The sequence below is a fragment of the Furipterus horrens genome, unplaced genomic scaffold (assembly GCF_987537825.1).
Source record: "Furipterus horrens unplaced genomic scaffold, mFurHor1.1.pri manual_scaffold_1, whole genome shotgun sequence".
Classification (NCBI taxonomy): domain Eukaryota; kingdom Metazoa; phylum Chordata; class Mammalia; order Chiroptera; family Furipteridae; genus Furipterus; species Furipterus horrens.
In genome coordinates, this window is record NW_028327171.1 from 62,296,375 (window position 1) to 62,318,998 (window position 22,624).

At 40.8% G+C, this 22,624-nt stretch overlaps 1 protein-coding gene across 1 annotated transcript in view; it reads right to left on the minus strand.

Annotated features, from left to right (window-relative positions):
- ERICH6 (glutamate rich 6) overlaps window positions 1-14,228 on the minus strand; it is a 33,100-nt gene extending 18,872 nt beyond the window's left edge. Inside the window, exons 1-7 of the mRNA XM_090286480.1 lie at window positions 13,880-14,228; window positions 13,090-13,147; window positions 8,694-8,785; window positions 3,813-3,875; window positions 3,202-3,257; window positions 2,986-3,102; window positions 258-371 (exon numbers count right to left, since the gene is read on the minus strand). Coding sequence (XP_090142606.1) covers window positions 258-371; window positions 2,986-3,102; window positions 3,202-3,257; window positions 3,813-3,875; window positions 8,694-8,785; window positions 13,090-13,147; window positions 13,880-14,228 — 849 coding nt within the window. The remainder of the gene's footprint in view (window positions 1-257; window positions 372-2,985; window positions 3,103-3,201; window positions 3,258-3,812; window positions 3,876-8,693; window positions 8,786-13,089; window positions 13,148-13,879) is intronic.
- Between the last annotated feature and the right edge of the window lie 8,396 nt (window positions 14,229-22,624).

Here is a 22,624-nt window from a genome sequence, read left to right on the forward strand (position 1 = left end):
TGGCTGCACCATTTTATATTCCACTTTCTCTGCATCCTTGCCAAAACTTATTATTATCTGTCTTTTCTATTATAGTCACCCTAGTGGGTGTGAAATGGTATCTCATTGTGGTTATGATTTGTGTTTCCCCAACAGCTAACACAAAACTGTTAAGAATGGCAATACAGGGAAAAGGTGCAGGAGAAAACACTATGTATACTTAAAAGTGGTATTTAAAAATAACACAATTTCCTCAGTAAATTTGTTTTAGAACTTACATGTTCTATTGGTTTACAGCTACTGTTGTCAGAATAAACATCCACAATGGAAAGAAATGTTCTTAGATCACTCCCACAGAATTCACACTTGAGCAATATCTCCTCCTCTTCTTCCTTCAGAGAGGAAGAAAAAATAAAAGAAGACCAGCCCATAAGAGTCTCTGAGAGCAGCCAGAGCCAGGACTCTAGGCAGGGCCAGCGAGTGTCCAGTAGGATAGCAGGAGCGGTGGGGATGTGCAAACCTACTTGATAACTCCTGTCAGACACCCGGAAGACTCCCAGAAATAGTTGGTAGGAAACTTTCAGGAGGCTGAGATCCTATACTAGAAGGCATCAAGTCAGCAAAATCTGTATATTCCAGAATGGAACATGACTTCTGTTTAAGAGTGAGGACTGGGGACACTGAGGTGGTGCCTTGAGGGCCTCTGTCTAGTGCAGTCCACAGAGCATTGCTAAGCGCATCAGGAGCTGTGTGGGTCCTTCGGATGCCTCCTTAGTGTAAGAGGAAAGTTGCAGAAATGATTGTTGACATAAGAGTCCCTTGTTGGCGAGGGGGATGTACAGTGTGTAACTAGATGCAAGAGACAGAGATAACACATACCAGATTTTAGGCAAATGGTCTAAGAAATTTGAATACCATCTTTCAAGAAGTGTCAGGTTTAAAAAAAAGTGTTGATATTACTATGTAGGCCACCATTTACAGTGATCAACTTTCTAAATTAAAGTTCTTTCTCAAGGGGAAGCCCAGGTTGAGGCTCTGAGTTCTCCTGTCTGGGCTGTGACGGTAATTCAGGAGGAGGACAGGCAGACCAGGGAAAGCGAAAAAGAGATCTGGAGTTAGAAGTTCACATGTCTCAGTGAAGCGTTATTGCACTACAGCCATGTTGGTGATCTGAGGGCATGACAGTGAGCAGGTAAGCCTCAGCACAGGCCTCCAAGAAGTGACTGAGATCATCACGTATAGGTCATGAACACCACCAGAGCATCTGCAGTTGCCACAGAAACAATTCTCTGGGACTGGCAAAGTGGCCATTGTGGGGTCAAAGTGCAACTGAGGTACCAGTGCTGTCAGGGATTTACTACCCTAGAGCTCTGTCCAATACCTTTAGGCCACTAAAACTGCAAAGTAATATAGTCGAAAGCAGAAGACTTAGGGAGACATGTGGCAAAGCCTTGTAATAGAGAGATGGTGGTGTAAAATCTAGGATGGCCACCAAGCGATGGAGCAGGGCAGAGGAGAGCTTGACAAAGCCAGGCCATCTACAGCCTGTTCCATACAAGGGTCTGGGTAGGGAACTCCTCTGCCCGAGGTCCCTTTACCCCTTCACCTGAGGTGAAGCAAGGTAGATGCTTCAAAAGACCATGAGTGGGATTGTAATCTGCACTTGAAAAAGGTATGGCTGGAGAGGAAGGCAGGCAAGCCAGCTCCTGCTGCCCCTGTACTAGACTAGTGTTAAAGTCACATTGCAGAGGACTTGGAAGGTCTGTCAGTCAGCCCGCCCATGTGCTAGTGCAGGGACAGCTACCTGGAGGAAAGGCCACAAAGCCTTCCTGATGTTCAGGCCCATCTCTGGGTATCAGGGGGAGAAAGCTCAAGAACTTCCCTGGACACAGGCCTTTGTGGTTCAGAAGGAAGGTGCTATGTTTGAATAAACAATTTCAACCGGAAGACCAAAATGTTTAGAGGCCTGGGCTAAATAAACACAGTCAGTGTTGATGATATGAAATGACATAATATATTTAACATGTTGCCCCTCACTAGAGTTGCACAGTTCAATGTGCTGCACAAGACGGCAGTGAGCACCACACCAGGGTGTCCATGTGGCATTCCCATCAACTCCCCCACATGCCTTGGCAATGTGCTGTCTCACATGACTGGTCTCTTGTTTTCTGTGAAAAAGCCTGCACCGTTAGTGCACGCAGGAGCAGAAATCAAAGGGGGTCCGATTTGGGGGCTGAGCAGCTCTCTCCACATGGCCATCACACCCAAGTTTGGAACTAATCATTCCCACTAGTCAGTACCTCACCACCCTGGTGAAGCGGGGTCATGTGCCATCCTGCTGGAATTACTAAGGTGACCTTTTCTTTGCCCATCAAGCACAGGCATTAATTGGTCACTTAATATGATCAAATATGGCAAACCTATATTTTACCTATGTTTCCAGACTTTATGGCCACTGTTTTAGCTTGAATTGCGTCCTCCTGAAAGACATATTGAGGTCCTAACTCCTGATATCTGTGAATGTGGCCTTATTTAGAAATGGGGTCTTTGCAGATGTAATCAAGTTTAGATGGGGTCATTAGGGTGTGCTCTAATCCAATATGACCAGTATTCTTCGAGAAGAGCGACATGTGGATGCAGACACACTCGGAACACCAGGACAACTTTGATGGAGCCTGGAGTGATGCAGCTACAAGCCAAGGAATAAGGACTGACGACCACAACCAGAAGGTAGGAGGAGGCAAGAAAGGATTCTCTCCTATAGGCTGGACTTGTTTACTCCTTGATTTTGAACTTCTAACCTTCAGAACTATGAAACAATATATTTTTCTCATTTGACAGCAACCCTAGGAAACTAATACAGCCATCCTAGGTGCTCTTTCAAGTAAATGGGTTCTTTGCCTGTTTTTTAAATTATGTTCACTGTCTTTTGTGCAAATCATCATGTGGCTTTTCACATCACTATTACAGTAAAGAAAACAAAAAACAAAAAATAATTAAAATCACCTGGAAGTCAGTGCCTAAGTTGGAACTCTCTTGTTTGAATGCCAGAAAGGATGGTGGCCCGATGCTGGATAATGTTCTCAGAGAAGGCTCAAACAGTGTTATGAAGTCTTCCTTAAACTAAATTTTAGAGAGAGACAGAAAGAGAAAATTGAAGATTGACTAAGTGATCTTTACCATGAGCACAGTTTACTAGTTTGACTGATAAACATCTCTTACCTCCAGCTCACACAAAATACTCAATTTTGACTCTTCTGGATTAATTACCCATTTTTCTGAAGAGAAAAGGATAGATTTAGAAGTTTAAAGCCTTTGTGCAGTATATCCCATTTTTTCTAATTTGGAGATCCTAGCCCACCTCTCTCTCTCTCTCTCTCTCTCTCTCTCTGACACACACACACACACACACACACACACAGTTTAAATGCCCTGAAACCCTACATTTTCAACACCTTCTTGTATATATTCTTAGGGGAGGGTTTTTTTTTTTTAAATATTTTATTTATTTACTTTTAGAGAGAAGGGATGGAGAAAGAGAGGGAGAGAAACACCAATGTGAGAGAGAAACACCAATGTGAGAGAGAAACATTGATCGGTCAGCTCTCATACACATTTCCTGACCAGGGATGGAACCCAAAACCCAGGCCTGTGGCCTGACCAGGAATCTAACCAGCAACTTTTGACTTTTTGGGTTCCGACCAACTGTGCCACACTGGTCAGGGTGGGGAAGGGCTTTTCTAAAGGGTGTGGGCACTGTCCAAGTTAAGGTTGGTTCCCTAATGGCAGTTTGCCTTTGCCAGCAGAGGGGATGACTCCAAACATCCATTCACCTCTTAACTTAGCAGCTGCATTTTCACATTCAGTTCCTTTTGTTATAGAGGGTGTTTTCATTCCTGCAAAAAGAGTATATATTTATCATTAATCATGACAAAGTAGGAAAGAAGTCTAATATAAAAGAAAATATGTCTCTTAGAAAAATAAGTAGTCTTATTTTGCTTATGTTTCAATTTTTTTTTTTTTTTGCTTTTCTCCAAATAACATTTTATTAACAATAAGAAACAAAGAGAGAAAAGCCACCACTCTAATGTCTCACATTTAAAAAATGTTTCTGTTCCTTTCTAGTACCAGAATACTACTTGGATGCATATTTTACTTGATTATAATCATGTTTTGCAGACCCTATTATTTTCTGCTTCTCTTAAGTACTATTCTGTCTACTTTATGTCTGCTATTCTATAAAAGAGTTTTCAGGTAGGCAGGTGCTGGGAGAGGGGTGGGATTCAAGTTCAACATAGTGAACTGAACCACCAGGATTATTTCCTTCACAGATTCCAGGGCAGTACTGGAAATGGGGAAGGCAGCTATCAACATACCAGTGACTTTGAGTAAATCTAGAAGTTTAAGCATATAGTATTGGAATGTTGAAAAACCAATCAGAACAACCTACAATCACTCAGAGGTAAAGGGAGGAGGCTGACCCATTTGGCCACAGAGCCTGGAAGGGCAACGACTGCTGCTGGAGAAAGGGACAGGCTTCAGAAGATGACACACTTTCTATGTGGAGTATCTGGAAAAACTTTGAATATGTTATAGGTATTTTGTCCAACAGAATTGCAAGCTCTGGTACAGTAAGATCTTAAATGTCATCAACAGGTTCTGCAGCTGTAAGTGAAATGACCTGTAACAAAGTTGATTTTATCATTGGCTAATTGGTACATAAGAACTAAGTTCCTATGTTATCTCCTCAACGTTATAATAAAATGACATTATTCAAGGACCTGCTATATAAAAAAAATTAATGCACAAAGAGTTTCATTAAGACATTATTTGCTATGGGAAGAGCTCAAAGAACCAAACCAAGCCAACACTAAAATATGTAGCAATCAGATATATTACATAAGTCACAATAACATATACGGGAATACTTATGAAAATATTAAATAAGAAATACAACTGTTGTTATTCACAGGAAATATATTATCTAATAGACTTTTAGGTGACAAACTGTTAAAATTAATAAGAGGGTCAGAGATACAAGATTAATACATAGAAATCAACAATCTTCCTATACAGTGGCATAATCAATTAGAAAATATAATAGGAAAAAATTATAATCATTACATCAATAAAAAAGACTAAAAGGTACCTAGGAATAAACTAATAAGAACTGCCTATGAGTCCTCTATGGAAAAAAAAAAAAAAAACTACAAGAGAATATTCATTTAAAAAATATAAGTGACTTCCGACCAAGATGGAGACCTAGACAGATGCACTGTGTCTCCCTCCACAACTAAGAAGGGATACAACTACTTCAAAACTAGAGACAATCAGAAGTTCCAGAAAATCGAGCTGAATGGAAGTCCAGCAAACAAGGATATAAAGAAGAAATACTCATCCAGATAGGTAGGAGGGGTGGAGCTGGGGCAGAGAGGATGCAGTGTGGTGGTGGCAGCAGTAGGCCAGCAGAAAGAACAGTCACACCTTTTAAAAAGTGGGGAGGGACACCTAGGGAGTACTCCCAGCACCAGATCAGACAGCACAGCTCACAGTTCTAGTGCTGGGAAAAATAAAGCCTCATTGCTTCTGACTGTGAAAACCAGTGGAGGTTGGGGTGGGGGAAGAAACTGCCAGTCTCTTAGCAGAGTCTGCTTGTTTAAAGGGCCCCGATGGTCCTAGAATGTCCACAGACCCACCCACTCTGGAAACGATGGCCAGGGCAACAGCTAGAGAGGCGCCAGTTCCATACAGAAGTGGGAGAAGTACCTGGAAAAGGGGAAAGTGCTGAGCAAGCAGCATTGTTCCCTCCCAGACCTTTCCCTCACATACAGCACCATAATGTGTTGATACGGGTCACCCTGTACTGATGAATACCTAAGGTTCCGCCCCTTAAATGTAACAGGTGTGACAGCTCTACCTAAGACACAGAGGCAAACAAACACAGGAGCTTGTTAAGATGAGGAGACAGAGAAGTATGGCCCCAAAGAGGGAACGAATCAAGGTTCCAGCGGGAGAACTAAGCGACGAGGAGATAGCCAACCTGACAGATATAGAGTTCAAAACACTGGTGATAAAGATGCTCACAGGCTTGACAGATATGCTTAAGTAGAGCAAACACATAAGAGAATAAGTGAAGGCTATGCTAAACGAAACAAAGGAAAATCCACACAAAACCATTAGTGAAGGGAAGGAAATGGGGGTTCAAATCAATGATTTGGAACATAAAATAGAAAAAAACAGTCAACCAGTACAGAATGAGGAAACAAGAATTGAAAAAAATGAGGAGAGGCTTAGGAACCTCTGGAACAACTTTAAATGTGACAACATCCGTATCATAGGGGTGCCAGAAGGAGAAAAGGAAGAGCAAGAAATTGAAATCTTATGTGAAAAAATAATGAAGGAAAACTTCCCAAATTAGATGAAGGAAATAGTCATGCAAGTCCAGGAAGCAGAGAGAGTCCCAAACAAGCTAGACTCAAAGAGGACCACACCAAGACACATCATAATTAAAATGCCAAAGGTGAAAGATAAAGAGAGAATCCTAAAAGCAGCAAGAGAAAAAGCAAAGAATTACCTACAAAGGGGTGTCTATAAGACTATCAGGTGATTTCTTAAAAGAAACTTTTCAGGCAAGAAGGGACTGGCAAGAAGTATTCAATGTGATGAAAAGCAAGGACCTACAACCAAGACTACTCTATCCAGCAAAGCTATCATTTAGAATGGAAGGGCAGATAAAGTGCTTCCAAGACAAGGTAAAGCTAAAAGGAGTTCATCCTCACCAAGCCATTATTATATGAAATGTTAAAGGGACTTACTTAAGAAAAAGAAGATCAAAACTATGAACACTAAAATGACAATAAACTCACAACTATCAACAACTGAATCTAAAAAATAAAAACAAAATCCAACTAAGCAAGCCAGAATAGGAACAGAATCATAGGTATGAGGATCTTTTGGAAGATTATCAGCTGGGAGGGGGAAGGGAGAGAAATGGGGAAATGGTTCAGGGATTAAGAAGCGTAATTGTTTGGTACAAAATAGACAGGGGGAAGTTAAGAATAATATAGGAAAGGGTGAAGCCAAAGAACTTATATACACGAACCATGGACATGAACTAAGGGGGGTGGGATTGCTGGAGGGAAAGGTGGTACTGGGTGGAGGGGAGCAAAGGGAAAAAAAATTGGGACTACTGTAACAACATAATCAATAAAATATACTTAAAAAGTGGACAGGGATACTAAGTTCTTGCTGTTTAAATAATCAGACAAGAAGCTCATTAAAGGCAGCTCCAATGCCTTGGTGTCCTATGTAAGCAAACTGAAACCTAAGCCAGAGTCAGTTCCTGTAAATGCTTCAGAGTTAAGAAGAAGAGCCAATCACAAACAGCCAATTAGGCTTCCCAAAATAATGTAACCACTGAAGCTCTAGCCTATCAAATACATTCCTTGCTTTGGTACCATTTCCTTCTCTATAAAAACCCCTCCCAAAGCTCTTGTGAGTGGAGTGCTCCTAAATACTTCCAGCCTGATGTTGCACAATTGGAATGAATGTTTGCTCAAATAAACTCTTAAACATTTGAAAATGCCTCAGTCTGTCTTTTAATACTGCCAAACAAGATAGAAGAATCAATTTTTCAAATTCTAATGAAAAATCTGATCAGAATCACATTGACTATAGAGATTAATTTGGTAATAATGAACATCTTTTAAATATTTAGTCCATTTTTATGCTAGATTGTGTCACTCCTTTGTGCAACCCTCCAGTGACTTCCCACTTCATTCCCCCTGAAAAAGATTTGATCCTCATTGTCTCTTTGACCTTGTTCCCTAAGAGTCTCCTCTTTACTTACTCCACTGCAGCCACTCAGGATGCCTCCTTGTTCTAGAAGGAGGCACTTGCTACCTCCTATGCCTGGAACACTCTTCCCCCAGAGATCATCGTGGCTCACTCTCTAACCTCTTTGAGACCTGCTCAAATATTTCAGCTTCTTGGGGAAGATTTCCCTGAGTTCCCTGAATAAGCTTGTATCCCTCCAGCCCAACATTCTCTATCCCTTTACTTGCTTGATTTTTCTCCTTTGCACTTACATCACCTAATGTATTCTATATTTACTTATTTTGTGTGTTATTTATCTCACTATTACTTCCAATTTCCACACTTCAACAGAAGATTATTGAAGCAGAGGTTGTGCTTGTTTTGTTCACTGCTGTTTCCCTGGAACAGAGTTTGGCCTATGATAGGCACTTTGGCATATGGTAGGTGCTCAATAAGCACCTGATGAATAAGTGATATCACACAAGACAAATATAAAACTTGAAAGGAAAAGCTATTCATAAAGATTATTTCTAAGGAGTTTATTGGGATAAGTTAAAATTTAAGTTTTTACATTATATATTTCTTAATGGTTTGACATTGTAAAAATAGCATGCACGTTACTTTTATAATAATAAAGATATGTATCAAAATATAATGGCAGGTGTTTTCTTGATGTGAACATAAACACTACTATTTATTAAAGATTAACTGCCTATCCTGTGACAGCAGTAATATTATTGCCAACATATGACAAAACAGACTGAATGAGGTTAACTAACTTGCTCAGTCATTACAATGTTAGTATTGGGGCTGGGAGTCACACCTAGATTGCCTACAATGTGCTCCTTCCGATGTGCCATCCCATCACCCAGCAAAAACTAAGGCATCAAACCACTCACCAAGCTTCTTTTTGCTGGACAAGTCTTGAAGCCAACTTTTTTCTGTTTGGACTGATATTGGGATTCCTAAATATGAACTGTGATAGGTTGTCCTAAAATTTAGGCAAAACATTATTTTTTGAGTATATCTATATAGCTGTTAGCAGTTCTTCTAAATATAGTACATTTAACAATCAAATAACAGAAGTACATAGAAGATTCTGAATTCTATTATTTTTGAAATATTTTCTACCATTTTTATCTCTTCAGTAAAGTCAGGCACAGTGTATTTTCATCACCTCTGTTCTTTAGAAAGTACATCTTTCTAAATTCTGGACGCTCCCAGTGCCATATTATTTCCATCAAGGACTAAACTACTACCATCTTATCTCTCTCTGCATGTGTGCTGCTAGTGCTGTGTGTGTTTAAACATTTCCTTGAATTCAAATTTAAATGAGAACCTAGTGTTCATTTTAAATAGCTTAAAAATAATCCAAACTTTTTTTAAAAGCTGAAGTGAAATGCATGTAATTAAACAATCTGCTTTCTACAAGTAGTTTAATCAATTACTTGTGTTATCTTTGACATGATAGGTAGACAGGAATTTATTGACTTTTACTAGTTAGAATGACTGCTAGTGGTAACAAGTAAACAATAATTATTGTTTTTCAAGTTCCTTTGCCTCTTTGAATTTCATTTTTTGTAATAATTTGGGGCATCTTCCAAAATTATCAAGCAAAATTTTTCCAAAAAATTTAGTGCATTTTAGGATTGTCTCTCTTTCATGTTTCTCTGTTCTCTTATGTCTCTACCTTCCTTTTTTGATGCTTTGTCCCTTGGCACATTGCATCAGTGGGGTGCTTTGTTTTAATTCTGAAATGACTCTGTCCTGTAATGGGTAAGGGACCTCTGCTGAAGCCAACTGTACAAGTCTCTGGGGGAGCTCTATTTACCTCACCTCCTCAGGAAACAAGTTGTAAAGATTAAGAGTACAAGCACATTGAAGATCAATCTCTAGACAACATTTAATATTTGTATTTTTTCCAGCGCAACAGTTAACAAAATCAATACATACTTCACCGAGGTCTCTTTGCCTGCCTTAAACCAACACCAAAGATTGGTTCTGAAATCCTGTGTCAAGATGGAAGACCACCGAAGGTAATATTAAAATTAACATTTTCTGAGAACTTACTGTGACCACATACATAGTAATTGCTTTCTCGCATTAATTCACTTATCTTTGCAAAAACCAATCAAAGCAGGTATTAATATCCTTTTCTACAGGCAAGGAAACCGAGGCTCTAGGGACCCTCTAAGAAATTATGTGTGGTAGAGACAGATGAGGACCCAGACCGGTTTGTCTCCCAAGCTTGTGATACTCCACATTTATCTGCTCCTAAAGTTTGCCCCATTCTTAACCTTAATAGTAATAGGGCCATTAAAAATAAAAGTTGAGTCAATATTGGTGGCATTTTTATGGCTTTTTAGGACAGGTTGTCTTAAAAACACAGTTTCCCCAAATTCACCAGAGAATGCTTTGAAATATTAAAGGAGCATTTTCATAGGAAGATTTATGAGAGGGAATTAAGATTTGATCTGGAAAAGAGAGCTTCCCACATAGTAAGTCCAGGTCAAGATGGCACCTGAGTGCACAATTCTGCCCCTCCCTTCTGAGATAAATACTTAAAAATAAACAAAAAATAGCCTTGGAAAACAAGAAAGTTGTCATCAGTAGACAAGTAACATTGAAGAAGTCCTTATAAGAAAGAAAATTAGTGGACTCAGGTTGATGGAAAACCAGAGCAGAGAACACCACAACTCAAGACAAGAGAGATAAGTTCTTCTAAAGGAATTCCCAAGAAGCTCCCATCCCAAACTCAGCCAAATGAGAAGAGGGGGCATGGGGCCTGCCATTAAAGTTCAAGGAGTGACCTTGGAAGAACTGGCCAGGCAGACTCCTTCTCTCCCCTTATAAAGAGCATTTGGCAAAAGTTGCTTAAATTTCCAGATGAACCCCAGAGAACTACTTTCTAAAAAATAATGAGCAGCCTGCCTGAGGGGGTTTTAGGCCTGAAAGAGAAGCAGAGCACAGTATGAGGTTGCTTAGGACCTGCTCAACAGGCTTGGGTGAAGGGACAGGCACATTCTACCCAGGAAGAACTCCAGTCACACAGTAAAGTGTCCTTATCCTAACTCTAGTAACAGTGGGGTTGCCCATCTTGCCTGCTCCCTGCCGACACCCCACAGGAAGCTGGCTCTGACATACATCACCCACCTACATAGGACTCACAGTCAAACTTCCTGCTGTACTCCCTGTTAGAAAACAGAACTACTTGCTGTAGAACTCCATTTTAGCTACCTAACAGTTAGTAATTGATAAATACAAATGTATAACCAAGGATTACCAGTCACTTAAGGACAATCAGTAGCATGAAAGAGGAAGGACCAAGATATACAAACAGAACAGATCCTGAAAGAAAAAAAAGATGAAATACAAACAAACAAACAAACAAACCAAAAAAGAAAAAGAAGAAAGAACTTCAGTGACTTATAAGAGTACTCTTAAATACATTAAAAAAACTTACACACAACTATTTGAACACCAACAGAGAACAAGAACCAGTTCTTGGAAATTACCAGTATGTATCTGAAATCAATTCTATACAAGGGCTGCATAGTAGTAGCATGTAAACACCTGAAATCTTGAAGCTATTCAAGAAGCCCAGAAGCCATTCTATAGGAGTTGTGAAAGAGAGAACAGAGGCAGTGAAGGGGAGGAAATAAGCAAGTATCAGAAGGGTTTGAGAATCACTGATCAGCAACACTGGATACTAGACTGCAATGAAGCAATCAATGTCTGTAGAGTGCTGAGAGAAGTTGGTTTTAAATTATTGTTTTATGCCAGGTTGTCTGATTAATAAAGTATGAGGCACAATGAATAAATTTCAAGACAGGTAAAAAATCAGAAATTTTATTTCCCATGAGATCTATATGAAATAATTACCTGTGGAGTTCCTCCAGTAAAAAGAAAAAGAATAACAGAAAGAAAGCAACATGAGAATCACAAAGTGTGGCCATTGAGCTCAACTAAGAAAAACTGAAGACAGCTAAACACACCTGAGGGTTGAAAAGTTCACCTTTTAGGAGTTAAATTTTATAAATATAGGATTTCATTATCTCGTGCATAAATCCAGTCACATTATTGGGTCTTAGCATGAAATTATCAGTTTGTTTATTGATTTTCAATGTTTAGAATCAACCTGTACCCAAAGCACTAAGAGTTCATTATAATTACAGAACAGGATACAAATATAATAAAGGTTGGCAAAGCAATATGACTTTATATAAATATATAGATTTTAATATAGTTTGTTATATAATTTGTTGTTAACTGAGAGAGGAAAGGGTGAGAGATGAGATAGAAGGAAGTAAGTGTGCATTAATGTGTTAATTTTTTGTAAGTTAATAGTCACTAAAAGTGACAAATCAAGAAGGAGAGGTTTAAATACTGTAAAGCCCCAAAGGTTAGAAAAGCTAAAAATAATATAACTACCAAAAATAAGAGAGGAGGTAAGTAGTATAAGTTACATTTGTCATCTTTCATGATGGGAAGTCATTAGTTATAAGATAAATCAAGAAATAGAAGTATGCTACTTAAAATTATACTGTAAACAAAACAAACTGTTAACAGTTTGTTAATTCTGATGAGGGGGAGTGAGGGGTTGAAGAAGGGTATGAAGATTTTTAATTTTGTACTGTTGTATACTTTAATATTTTAACTATGTATATATATTATCTTTTATTAAAATGTTGAAATAAGAAGATAAATAGAAACATGTAGTTGAAATGGAACTGTTCTCCTTATGCTTAAGAACTTAAAAGTTGCTTGTCAAAGCAAAATTTAGGAGAATAGTAATTCAAGACTGTTTACTCAGATTTTGTATGAGATTTCAGGGGAAGATTTATAAGGATGTACTAAAAGGTGTCTCTCTGGTTTCTTCTTATTATAAAGTACTCAAAAGCTAATAGCAACAACAAGAAGAAAAAGAGAAGATCATATGTTCACTCTCCTCCACAGGTGTCCCTGATCACTCTCAAATTTACCCAATAGCAACTTAATGTCTTAAACATTCATAGCATTTACACATGGCATACAGTTATTATTTCAAGTTATATTAAGAAATTCATATGTCATCTCTATGGGTAGGTGGCAAGTTGGAGATGGGCAGGGACCTTGTATATTTCCTCCAAAGTGTCTAACAGGGTAGACATTAAAAAAGAAAAAAAAAAACCACCTGTTTGAATAAATTAGTTGTAAATGCCATGGATGATTTTACTCCACTTTCTGGCATATTTATCAAAAAATTAAATATGATCAGCTTCAAAAATAATATGAAAACTGAAAACATTCTCTTACCTATCTGAAGTTATTTCAGATGTGTCTTTCCTAAATGTCTGAAATATCTTAGGAAAACCTGTTGAATAAAACATTAAAAAATTTAGCCATTCCTTCTAAGCCATTGGTTCTCAGAGACAATTTTGCCCTCCAGGAAGCACTTAGCAACATCTGAAGACGTGTTTGGTTGTCACGAAGTCACGAAATGGGGTAAGAGATAATGGCATAGCCAGGGCTAGAGGCCAGGGATACTGCTAAACATCCTATCCCTGTCCCCTCCTCCTGCCCCAGCCAAGAATCATCCTGACCAAAATGTATCTAAAGGAAATGAGTGGACTGGTTTCAGTACAGGAAATCAAACACAAAGGTGAGTTTTTTGCAGGACTGTTTTTAATAACACAGCACCCTTAAGGCACTACTCCTTCTCCAAGAGTGGTACGTGCTTGTGTGTGTGTGTGTGTGTGTGTGTGTGTGTGTGTAGAGAGAGAGAGAGAGACAGAGACAGAGGAGATATGACAGGATCATTGTGTGTGTGCACGCCCGCGTGCAGCGCAGAAGCCGCGCTCCCTACAGCTCTGCCTTAGTTTCGACTTTTACAAGGCGGTCCCCTATATCCTATATTGTGTAAGATCCGCTCAGCCAAGATTTCAGTGCCTTTGACAAAAGGGGCTGAGATGGACTCGGGTGTGTGTGGAGTGATGCCTATATTTAGAAATCAGACACGCAGGTGGACGAAGGCCCTGAAGTCTTTGGATCGGCTACCCACTAGGGCCAGGGAACCCTTCCTGGAAAGGACAGGCAGGGACAGTACTTTTCTGGGAGGAGACACTGGAGGGCGAGCTGCTGCTGTGGTTGCTCGGGGTCTGGCTGAGCGTTGCAGGAGTCTCGCTGGGCGTCTGCGTCGGGCTCAGGCTGGGGCTCGAGATGCTGGTGAAGCGGAGACGTAATGCCTTGGGATCGTCATCAGTGCTGTCACTGAGGTCTATAATTTTCCGTAAGTCCTCATCGCCAAACGTCTCATGGACCTCTACGCCCGTCTCCTCCTCCCCTGCCGCCTTCTCCTCCTCCACTCCCAGCTCCACCTCCTTCTCCTCTTCCTCCTTCTTGCCCTCCTCCTTCTCTGGATTCCTGAATCTGAGATGCCAGTGCAAGTTAGCCATGGCACAAGGGAAGCGGGATCACGGCTAGGCTTGCGCAGCTGCCTTAGTGATGAGTCCAGGCAGGGGACTGCGCTCTGTTGTGTGTCGGTTTCCCTGGGCAACTGCCTGTGGCGCGGCGGAACTAAGGAGACTTAAAGCCGTAAAACCCCTAATGCACGTGGCAGGGCAGTGCCTAGAGAGGGACCGTCGTGCCAGGAGCTGCTAAGGGGAGCTGGGGCCATTGCAAACTCTTACATTAAGTGACTAGCATTAGGCCTACAAGTCCCTTTGTATGATCTCTACTAATAATCACCTGACCTCCTTCATCCTGTTTCTCTGGGTATTGATAACGGAAAAGATAAAATAAAATTAAATATACATTGCTAAGAGAGTAAGTTAAAATAAGAGTCAAGAGGCTATTAGGGAAGTGCAGCCTCTGTGGATCTTGTGCCTCAGTTCTCAGAGCTATTAAGTTGCTAAACCTGTTGGCTAGGCTTGAAAGCGGAAAAGCTGGTGTTCATGCTGCCTGCCACTACCAGACCCAATAAATAGAGACAAGGATTGACTCTTTATGGGCCCTTTATTCAGAGGGCAAGCGATCTGAGAAGACAGAAGACGGCAGGTTATGTGTTATGTACTCTATAACTAGAGTCCCCAACTCTTGAGCTGTCTGTGGTCTGTTAGGTTTTGGGCCACACAGCAGGAGGTAAGCAGTGGTGGAGCTAAGCAAAACTTCACTGGCATTACCTACCACCTGAGCTCTGCCTCCTTTCCCCCACCCCACGCCCAACCCCACCCCCTCCACCCTACCATCCATGGAAAAATTGTCTTCCATGAAACTGGTCCCTGGTGCCAAAAAGGTTGGAGACTGCTGTCCTAAAAGGCCATCTTCCTGCCCTGAAAGACCATCTTATATTTCCTTTCAAGTCAACCTTTCTTCATAAGGATGAAAAGAAAGTATAGGTAAGGGATTTGGAATTCAGGAAAGAGGTTAATCAGATAAAAGCTGCAGTCCAGCAATTTCCCTAACATCCTTTCATCTGCGGTGATCCTTTATCTGAGTCCTGTGTCCCATGTTCTGGGTGATTTTGTTTATTTGTGTCCTGGGCAGCAGAATGCCTCTCCCTGGAACACAATGGCTCAGACACCATCTTATGGTCTCTTCTGGAGCACAAAAGTCAAGTTGCCTGTGGTCTACTGGAGTCAGGACGGGCCATCCCTTCAGTTCCTGAAATAACTTTTTACATGCATTAACTACTAGGCTTATTAACTATTACCTAAAACTAATTTTACAACTCTTGAGTTCCCCCATCAAACTGGTCTTAAACATCCTGAAACAAACAACTGCTGCATGGACATTGTGGACTTGACCTCCTCCTTGTAGTTTCACCCCACCCCCTTGTTTGCATATTGGAACTAACCATTGCCTGTTAACCTAGCAAGCAATCCTTTATTTGAATGAAAGAATTAGATTTTGTGGTTTTTATCTTTATAAACCAAGCCTTTCTTTGTTCTCTCCAGAGCACAGTTTGGGTTGCTACCTGAATCTGCATCTATCACATTGCAATCTTTTGCTCAAATAAATGCTTTTTTTTTTCTGCATTTAAAAATTTTTTATTGTTGTTTAATTACAGTTGTACCAATTTTTCCCCCATTGCCCTCCCCTGCTCTGCCCACCACCCCACTCCCACAGTCAATCCCCACCCTGCTGTACATGTCCATGGGTCCTTTATACTAGTTCCTTGACTAGACCCTTCCGCTTCTTTCCCTATTATCCCCCTCCCCCCTCCCCTCTGGTCACTGCCAGTTTGTTCCTTATTTTCATGTCTCTGGTTCTATTTTGTTCATTTGTTTGTACATTAAAAAAGATCATACACCATAATCAAATGGAATTTATCCCAGGGATGCAAGGAGGGTACAATATTCATAAATCAATAAATGTAATCCATCACATAAAAGGACAAAAATTACATGATCATATCAATAGATACTGAAAAAGCATTTGATAAAGTACAGCACCCATTTATGATAAAAAACACTTAGCAAAGTGGGAATAGAGGGAGCGTACTTCAACATAATGAAGGCCATATACAGGAAATCTACAGCCAACATCATGCTCAATGGGAAAAAACTAAAAGCTTTCCCCGTAAGATCAGGAATAAGACAAGGGTGTCTGCTTTCACTACTTCTATTTGATATAGTATTGGAAGTTCTAGCCACATCCAAATTGGAAAAGAGGAAGTAAAACTGCATTATTTGCAGATGACATGATTGTGTACATAGAAAATCCTATAAGCTCCACCAAAAAACTATTCAACCTAATAAGTGAATTTGGCAAAATAGCGAGATACAAAGTCAATATTCAGAAATCGAAGGCATTTTTGTACACCAACAATGAAATATCAGAAATGGAAACTAGGAAAAAGATCCCATTTACTATAGCAACAAGAAAAATAAAGTACCTAGGAATAAACTTAACCAAGGAGATAAAAGACCTGTACTCAGAAAACTGCAGAACACTGAAGAAAGAAATTAAGGAAGACACAAATAAATGGAAATATATACCGTGTTCATAGATCTTTTTGTTATTTAGTACAGCCAGAATCTTTTCTTCCATTAACAGTATAAATGGGAATAATATTACTTATCCCTAAGATTTTTGTGGATATCAATGAATGTGAAATGACTGCCTATTAGTGACAGTGTGAAATGCAATAAAGCAAAGCACAATAAAACAAGGTATGCCTGAATATTTAGTTATTTTATATCTTGTATGTACAGCTCTGTATCATGCTTTTTAAAATTTAACATAACATCATAAACATTCTAATTTTATTAATTTTTGTAATATATCAAGTAGCCGTATCTCAGTTTATTCAATTATCAAAAGGATATTCAATATTGCTTTCAGTCAATGACAGAGTAAGTAAATGCTGTACTCACCTCCTCACATGATCACATCAAAAGTACAGCTAAATTATAGAACAATCACCATTGAGAACCACCTGAAGTCTAGCTAAACAGAACTCCCATAACTAAGGACCTCAAGAAAAAGCCAGGTGAGACTGGTAGGAAAGGTAGAGATACAAATAGACTGGTCCCAGATCCACCTGTGACAGTTAAGAATTGGGAGGGATATCTCAGCTTCAGAGATCTCCACTGAGGAGTGAGGGGTCCCAACCCCACACCAGGCTCCCCCACCCAGAGCACCGGTGCCAGCTAGAGGAGTCCTCACAACACCTGGCTGTGAAAATCAGCAGGAACTCAGCTTGGGTGAGACTAAGCACAGCTGTAGACTCAGGCAATCTCTTAAAGGGCCCAAGCACAGACTTACAAACATTTGCTGTAAACTCCAGTGAAGAGACAGCAGATCAAGAAGTTTCCGGGACAGCACACTCTTCCTCTCGGGAGCATGGCCAACCTTTCCCTTCCCCCTCTTCTTCACCCTCAGGCGCGTTACCTTGCCTTTCTATCTTCTAAGCTTCAAGGGCCTTTCTTTTGCTTCTGTAACTTGTTACCTGAAGCTCACATAGCCCAGTGAGCTCACTTCTACAACCTCTGTAACTCTAAATAAACTTTCTCTTATAATTTGAAAAAAGAAAATGCCAGGGACATATGGGGAAGAACTGAATTGTCTAGCTTCAGGATGAGGACTGGAGGGCAGCTCTCTCCCAGACAGAACTGCTGACAAAGGCTATCGTTCCTTTGCTGAGCCCTTCCTCCCATACAGGGAGTACCATATCTGAGTCTCCTTGCTTCATAACATTCAGTGATTCTGTGAGACCCCACCACACGCAACATGAGCCAGCTTGAACCTTTTCAACAGCCATTCCGAACCAGCTGCCAGCCTATGCCCATGCTTCAGACTTTTACTAATATCTCTCAAAGCTCTACAAACCCCAGACAAACAGCTTCTAGCCTTAGTGTGCCCTGTATCACTTGCAAAACAGCCCCCAGGCCAACACTAGTAGCAAACAATCTTGGTTCAAAGTGTAGCATCACCCAGCTGCTTCCAACTCCAGCATAGGCTGCTACCAAGCACAGATCACTTTGTAGCTCCTACCAAGTGGCCCCAGGCTGAGTGCAGGCAATGGTAGAGTTGGATCTGCACCAAAGCCCTTCCCAAGAGACCCCAGAACCAACACCTAATGGCTGGCTTCAGACCACACCAAAGCACCACCCAGTGAGCTCCACAAACAACACACCCAAAGGATGGACTGGGCAGGCATCAGAACTCCACTAAAGTGAATCCTGCTCTGTGGGGTCACCCTGGCTTGCAGATGGCTACCTTCTCATTGTGACCTCAACTGGCTTTTCCTTGCTGTGTGAGCATGGTGAGGGGTGAGTGGGTGGGGTGAGAAGGAGAGAGAAGGGAGAAGGTGAGGGGGGGAGAGGTAGAGAAAATTAGAGTACTCACTCTCTAGGGTTCTCTTTTTATAAAGACACTAATCCTTTCTGGTTAGGGCCCCACCCTTATAACCTCATTTCACCCTAATTACTTCCTTAGAGGCTCTATCTCTGAGTAAAACCACCCTCCGGGTTAGGTCTTCCACTTTTGGATTGGGGGGGGGAGGTCCATAACACTCACCCTGAGGAAAGCAAAGAAGTCAAGGCTTCAAGTGAGCCATTAAGCCAGAATGGTGGCCAAGGCCCAAGAAAAGACTACTGAACCTTGGTGACTGAGTTACTGCTGTTTGTAAGAACATTTTCAATGAATGGGCAGAAGTCTATCCATCCTTTAAAATCTTTGGGTTCTCCAAAAACGCTGGCCAGGCAATTCAGTTTGTTAGAATATTGTATTGATAAGCTAAGGTTGTAGGTTCGATTGCCGGCCAGGGCATATGCAAGAGTCAACCAAAAAGTAAACACCAAGATGGGGAAAACACCTGTAGCTTTGCTCTTAAAATTGCATTGCCGGTCTGAGGTCTGTGGAGGAGAGGGGGAAGGAAGAAAGAAGGAACAAAAGAAGGAAGAAAGGGAAAGAAAGAAAGAAAAGAGGAAAGAAGAAAGAAGGGAAGGAAGAGTGTAAGCAAGCAGTCCAGTTTGGGGAAGCTGTTAAGGGAGACCCTGAGCCAAAGTTGTCTGTCAGGGGAGTGCATCTTGCAGGAACGCACCTGTCTTGGTCTCCCTGCTGTGCTAAGTCATTGGCTGGGAGTTATACTGGGAAACATGGCCATATGGTCGGTGCACATGGTGAGGGAGTCAGAGGGCTGCAGCTGGAGCTATCAGTCAGTTACACTTCACTCACTCCCCACCCCCACCCCCAGCAGCAGAAGATGAACAGGGTGTTTTCATAGTGGCTACAACCTGCTCTGTCTGCTCAAGTCTGCCTTCCCCCTTGCAATCTCCCCTCACTCCTCTCTTCAAACTTAGTTACAGTCTTCCCAGAGTACTCTTTGTTGCTTAATCAGAGTACTTAGCAGGCGGCATTACTGACAACAATAAAATCGTTAAGAGCATGGATTCGAGGAGGAGCAAGACTATTTGGGTTTAAATCCTGGGTTCAAAATTCAACAGCTGTGTGGCCCAGCTAAGATACCCAGCTTCTCTGTGCCTCATTCTCCACATTTGTACTATGGGAAAGTACTCCTCCTGACAAGCTTATGAAGTGGCCTAACAGCCATGAGTTTTATAGGCTGACCATGAGTGTTCAATGAGTTAATTTATATGACTTAGAACATTTTTTGGCACGTTATAAATATTGTATTATCTATTTATATTTTTAATTGTCCATTCTTGCAATTAGAATGTAATAAAAGTTTGTGAATGGAGGCAGCCATGTAGATGCTTCTTTGAAATCTTGTCAGTGATCAAAAAAAATAAGTTGAGAAGGTTAAGGAAAGAGAGATTTAATGGACAGAGATATAAACACCCAAGTGTTTTAATTTTATTATTTTATTTTTTTATCCTGACCCAAGGACATTTTCATTTGATTTTTTAGAGAGAAAGAGAAAGGGAGAGAGGAAAAGAGAGAGAGAAACATTGAAGTGAGAGAGAAGCATTGATTGGTTGCCTCTGTACACACCTAGACTGGGCATCCATGTTGGGACCAGGGATGGTACACATCCCAACTGGGGATGAACCTGCAGCTTAGGTATGTGCCCAGGAATTGAACCTGCTCCAACCACAGACAACAAGTCAGGGCCCAAGTGCTTTATAGGCTGCAAAGGAAGTAGCACCATGATTGTAAACTGTTATCTTGATTGGACTCTCCTGTGCTTGTTAGCTCCCTCTTATCCCAGCAGTTTTTAGCAAATAAGCTGACCCTATATAAATGTTATGTGTGGGAAAAGTGCACAGCACATTTATGAGGTGGGGAGATAGCATTATCTTCCTCTTTACTCTATTTTATGAGTTTTATTTCATCCTTTGACTCAAGTAAGTATTGATAGTGCCAGGCCTTGGACATGCAAAAGCAGCTTGCCATGGGGTTAAAAATCTTGCTTTATTTCCCACCATGGGTTTAATGAGGACTGTAGGGATATGGCCTATTAATACAGGACAGGCCCTTTGAGTGTGTTTCAGGAGCCTGATGGTGTTTCCATGTTTACCCTGTCCTATTAATGATTTCTATTGGTGAACAGGTTAGCCAGGGCTCAGGTGTAGCTGATTTAATAAGCTGCTGACCCATACTTCTCCAGCTATGCCTGGCAAGACTCTTACCCACTCCTGTGTTCAGGTCCTACTGAAAGTCTTTGCATTCCTTGAATCCACCATGCCATCACTCCAGTTGAGGCTTGTGACATGTAATTTAATATGACACTCACTTCACAGTTGAAGCACTCTGGCTCAGAGATGCTTGCTGGTTTGTCTCAGCCTAGAACTAGTTAGTGGCAGCATGGGGACTAGAACCCTTGTCACCTAGTTCCCGGGGCAATGCTATCTTCACACCACAAAAACTGCATGTTCTTGGCACTATTGTGATCAACTTAGGGCAATTTTTAAAAATGCAAACTTTTCATTCTAATATAGATATGGGAAAGTGTACAAACTATATGTATACAGCTTGGCAAATTTCATGAAGTAAACACAGAACAAGTTTGAATGATTAAATGTTAACTAAAATATGCATAATTAATATAAACTCCATAAACTTGGTGTGAAAATAGTGACAATCATTTTATTCTCCCAATTAATCATTTAAGTCCTTAAGTTAACTGCACTGCAGAGGCTGCCATCCTGGGATTTCCAGGGAGGATAATGTGCTCACGTTGCTAAGCCCCTCACTTGGGTTCATAAAGATGCAGCTCTTAGCCTCTTCTGTTCCCATCATAGCTGCCCCAGACCAGGTCCCAGTATCCACCACTTAGAAGACTTATTAAAATACATACTGCTGAGTCTCACTCCTGCCTCCAGAGTTTTGATTCTGTGGGTCTGAGATGGTTCTGAAATTTTTGTGTCTAACAATTTTCTGCATGGTGCCAATGTCACTGGTTCAGGGATCAAAATTTGAGAACCCTATTATCAGCGCCAACTACCTTGGATTGGCTTTGTTTCTAGGAGTTGATAAGGAGGGGGTACAGAGGAGTGTGAATAATAATAATAGAGCCCTATCTTTTCAGCTGTGAAGTTCTGGAATCCTTCATCATCGTGTTGCTGAGGGGATAATAATCTAGACTAGCTAAACGTGTTAACATAGATCAGCATAACCACTTTACTTTTGATTTCCTAATACTCAGCTCCTCTCTCCCTGCTAAGTCCAGTAGAATGTCCTGGAAAGCTGTTTAAAGCTCTTCACTTGAAGCATCTCTGATAAGCAGATTTCACTATGTTCACCTTACGAAGATATGTGCAGCATATTATTTTTATAGATTTTTATTTATATTTTAACGAGAATTTTATGAATATAGGTCTTCGTTCTTCAGAACAAAATGGAGCACAATATATTTAGCTGCTTTCTCTCCATTCACAAAAAATTAGGAAAGATATTAAATTTACTAAGTGAGGTTACTGAATTTCCATATGCTAATTTATAGAATAGAATTGAAAATGAAGACAGATCAGTTTGAAAATAATTGTTTCAAATGATCAGTTTGGATGGCATCTATTTATTGACCTCATTTTTCATTACTGATATCTGCAACTTAGCTGACTTTGGGTTTCTTTATTTCCAATTCTGATTGGCGTTCAGTGGGCAGGTGGAGAAAAGAGAGAGGGCGATCTTTAACCCTGCAGTATCACAGCTGGCCTGAGCCCAACATGAGGGGACCTAAGTGGAAAAATGGGCAGGAGCTCAAGTATAAAGAGAACAAGAAATGTGAGACGAGCAGGGACAGAGCCAGGCCCAGGGAAGAGGCCACCATTCAGGCAAAGTCCCAGCAGGGTACATGTGGGCAACCGCTCATCGTGGTTTAAGGAATTGTAGACCCGGCCTGAGCATGGCGAGCCGCCAGCTTTCTGGCTGCACTTGCCTCTAA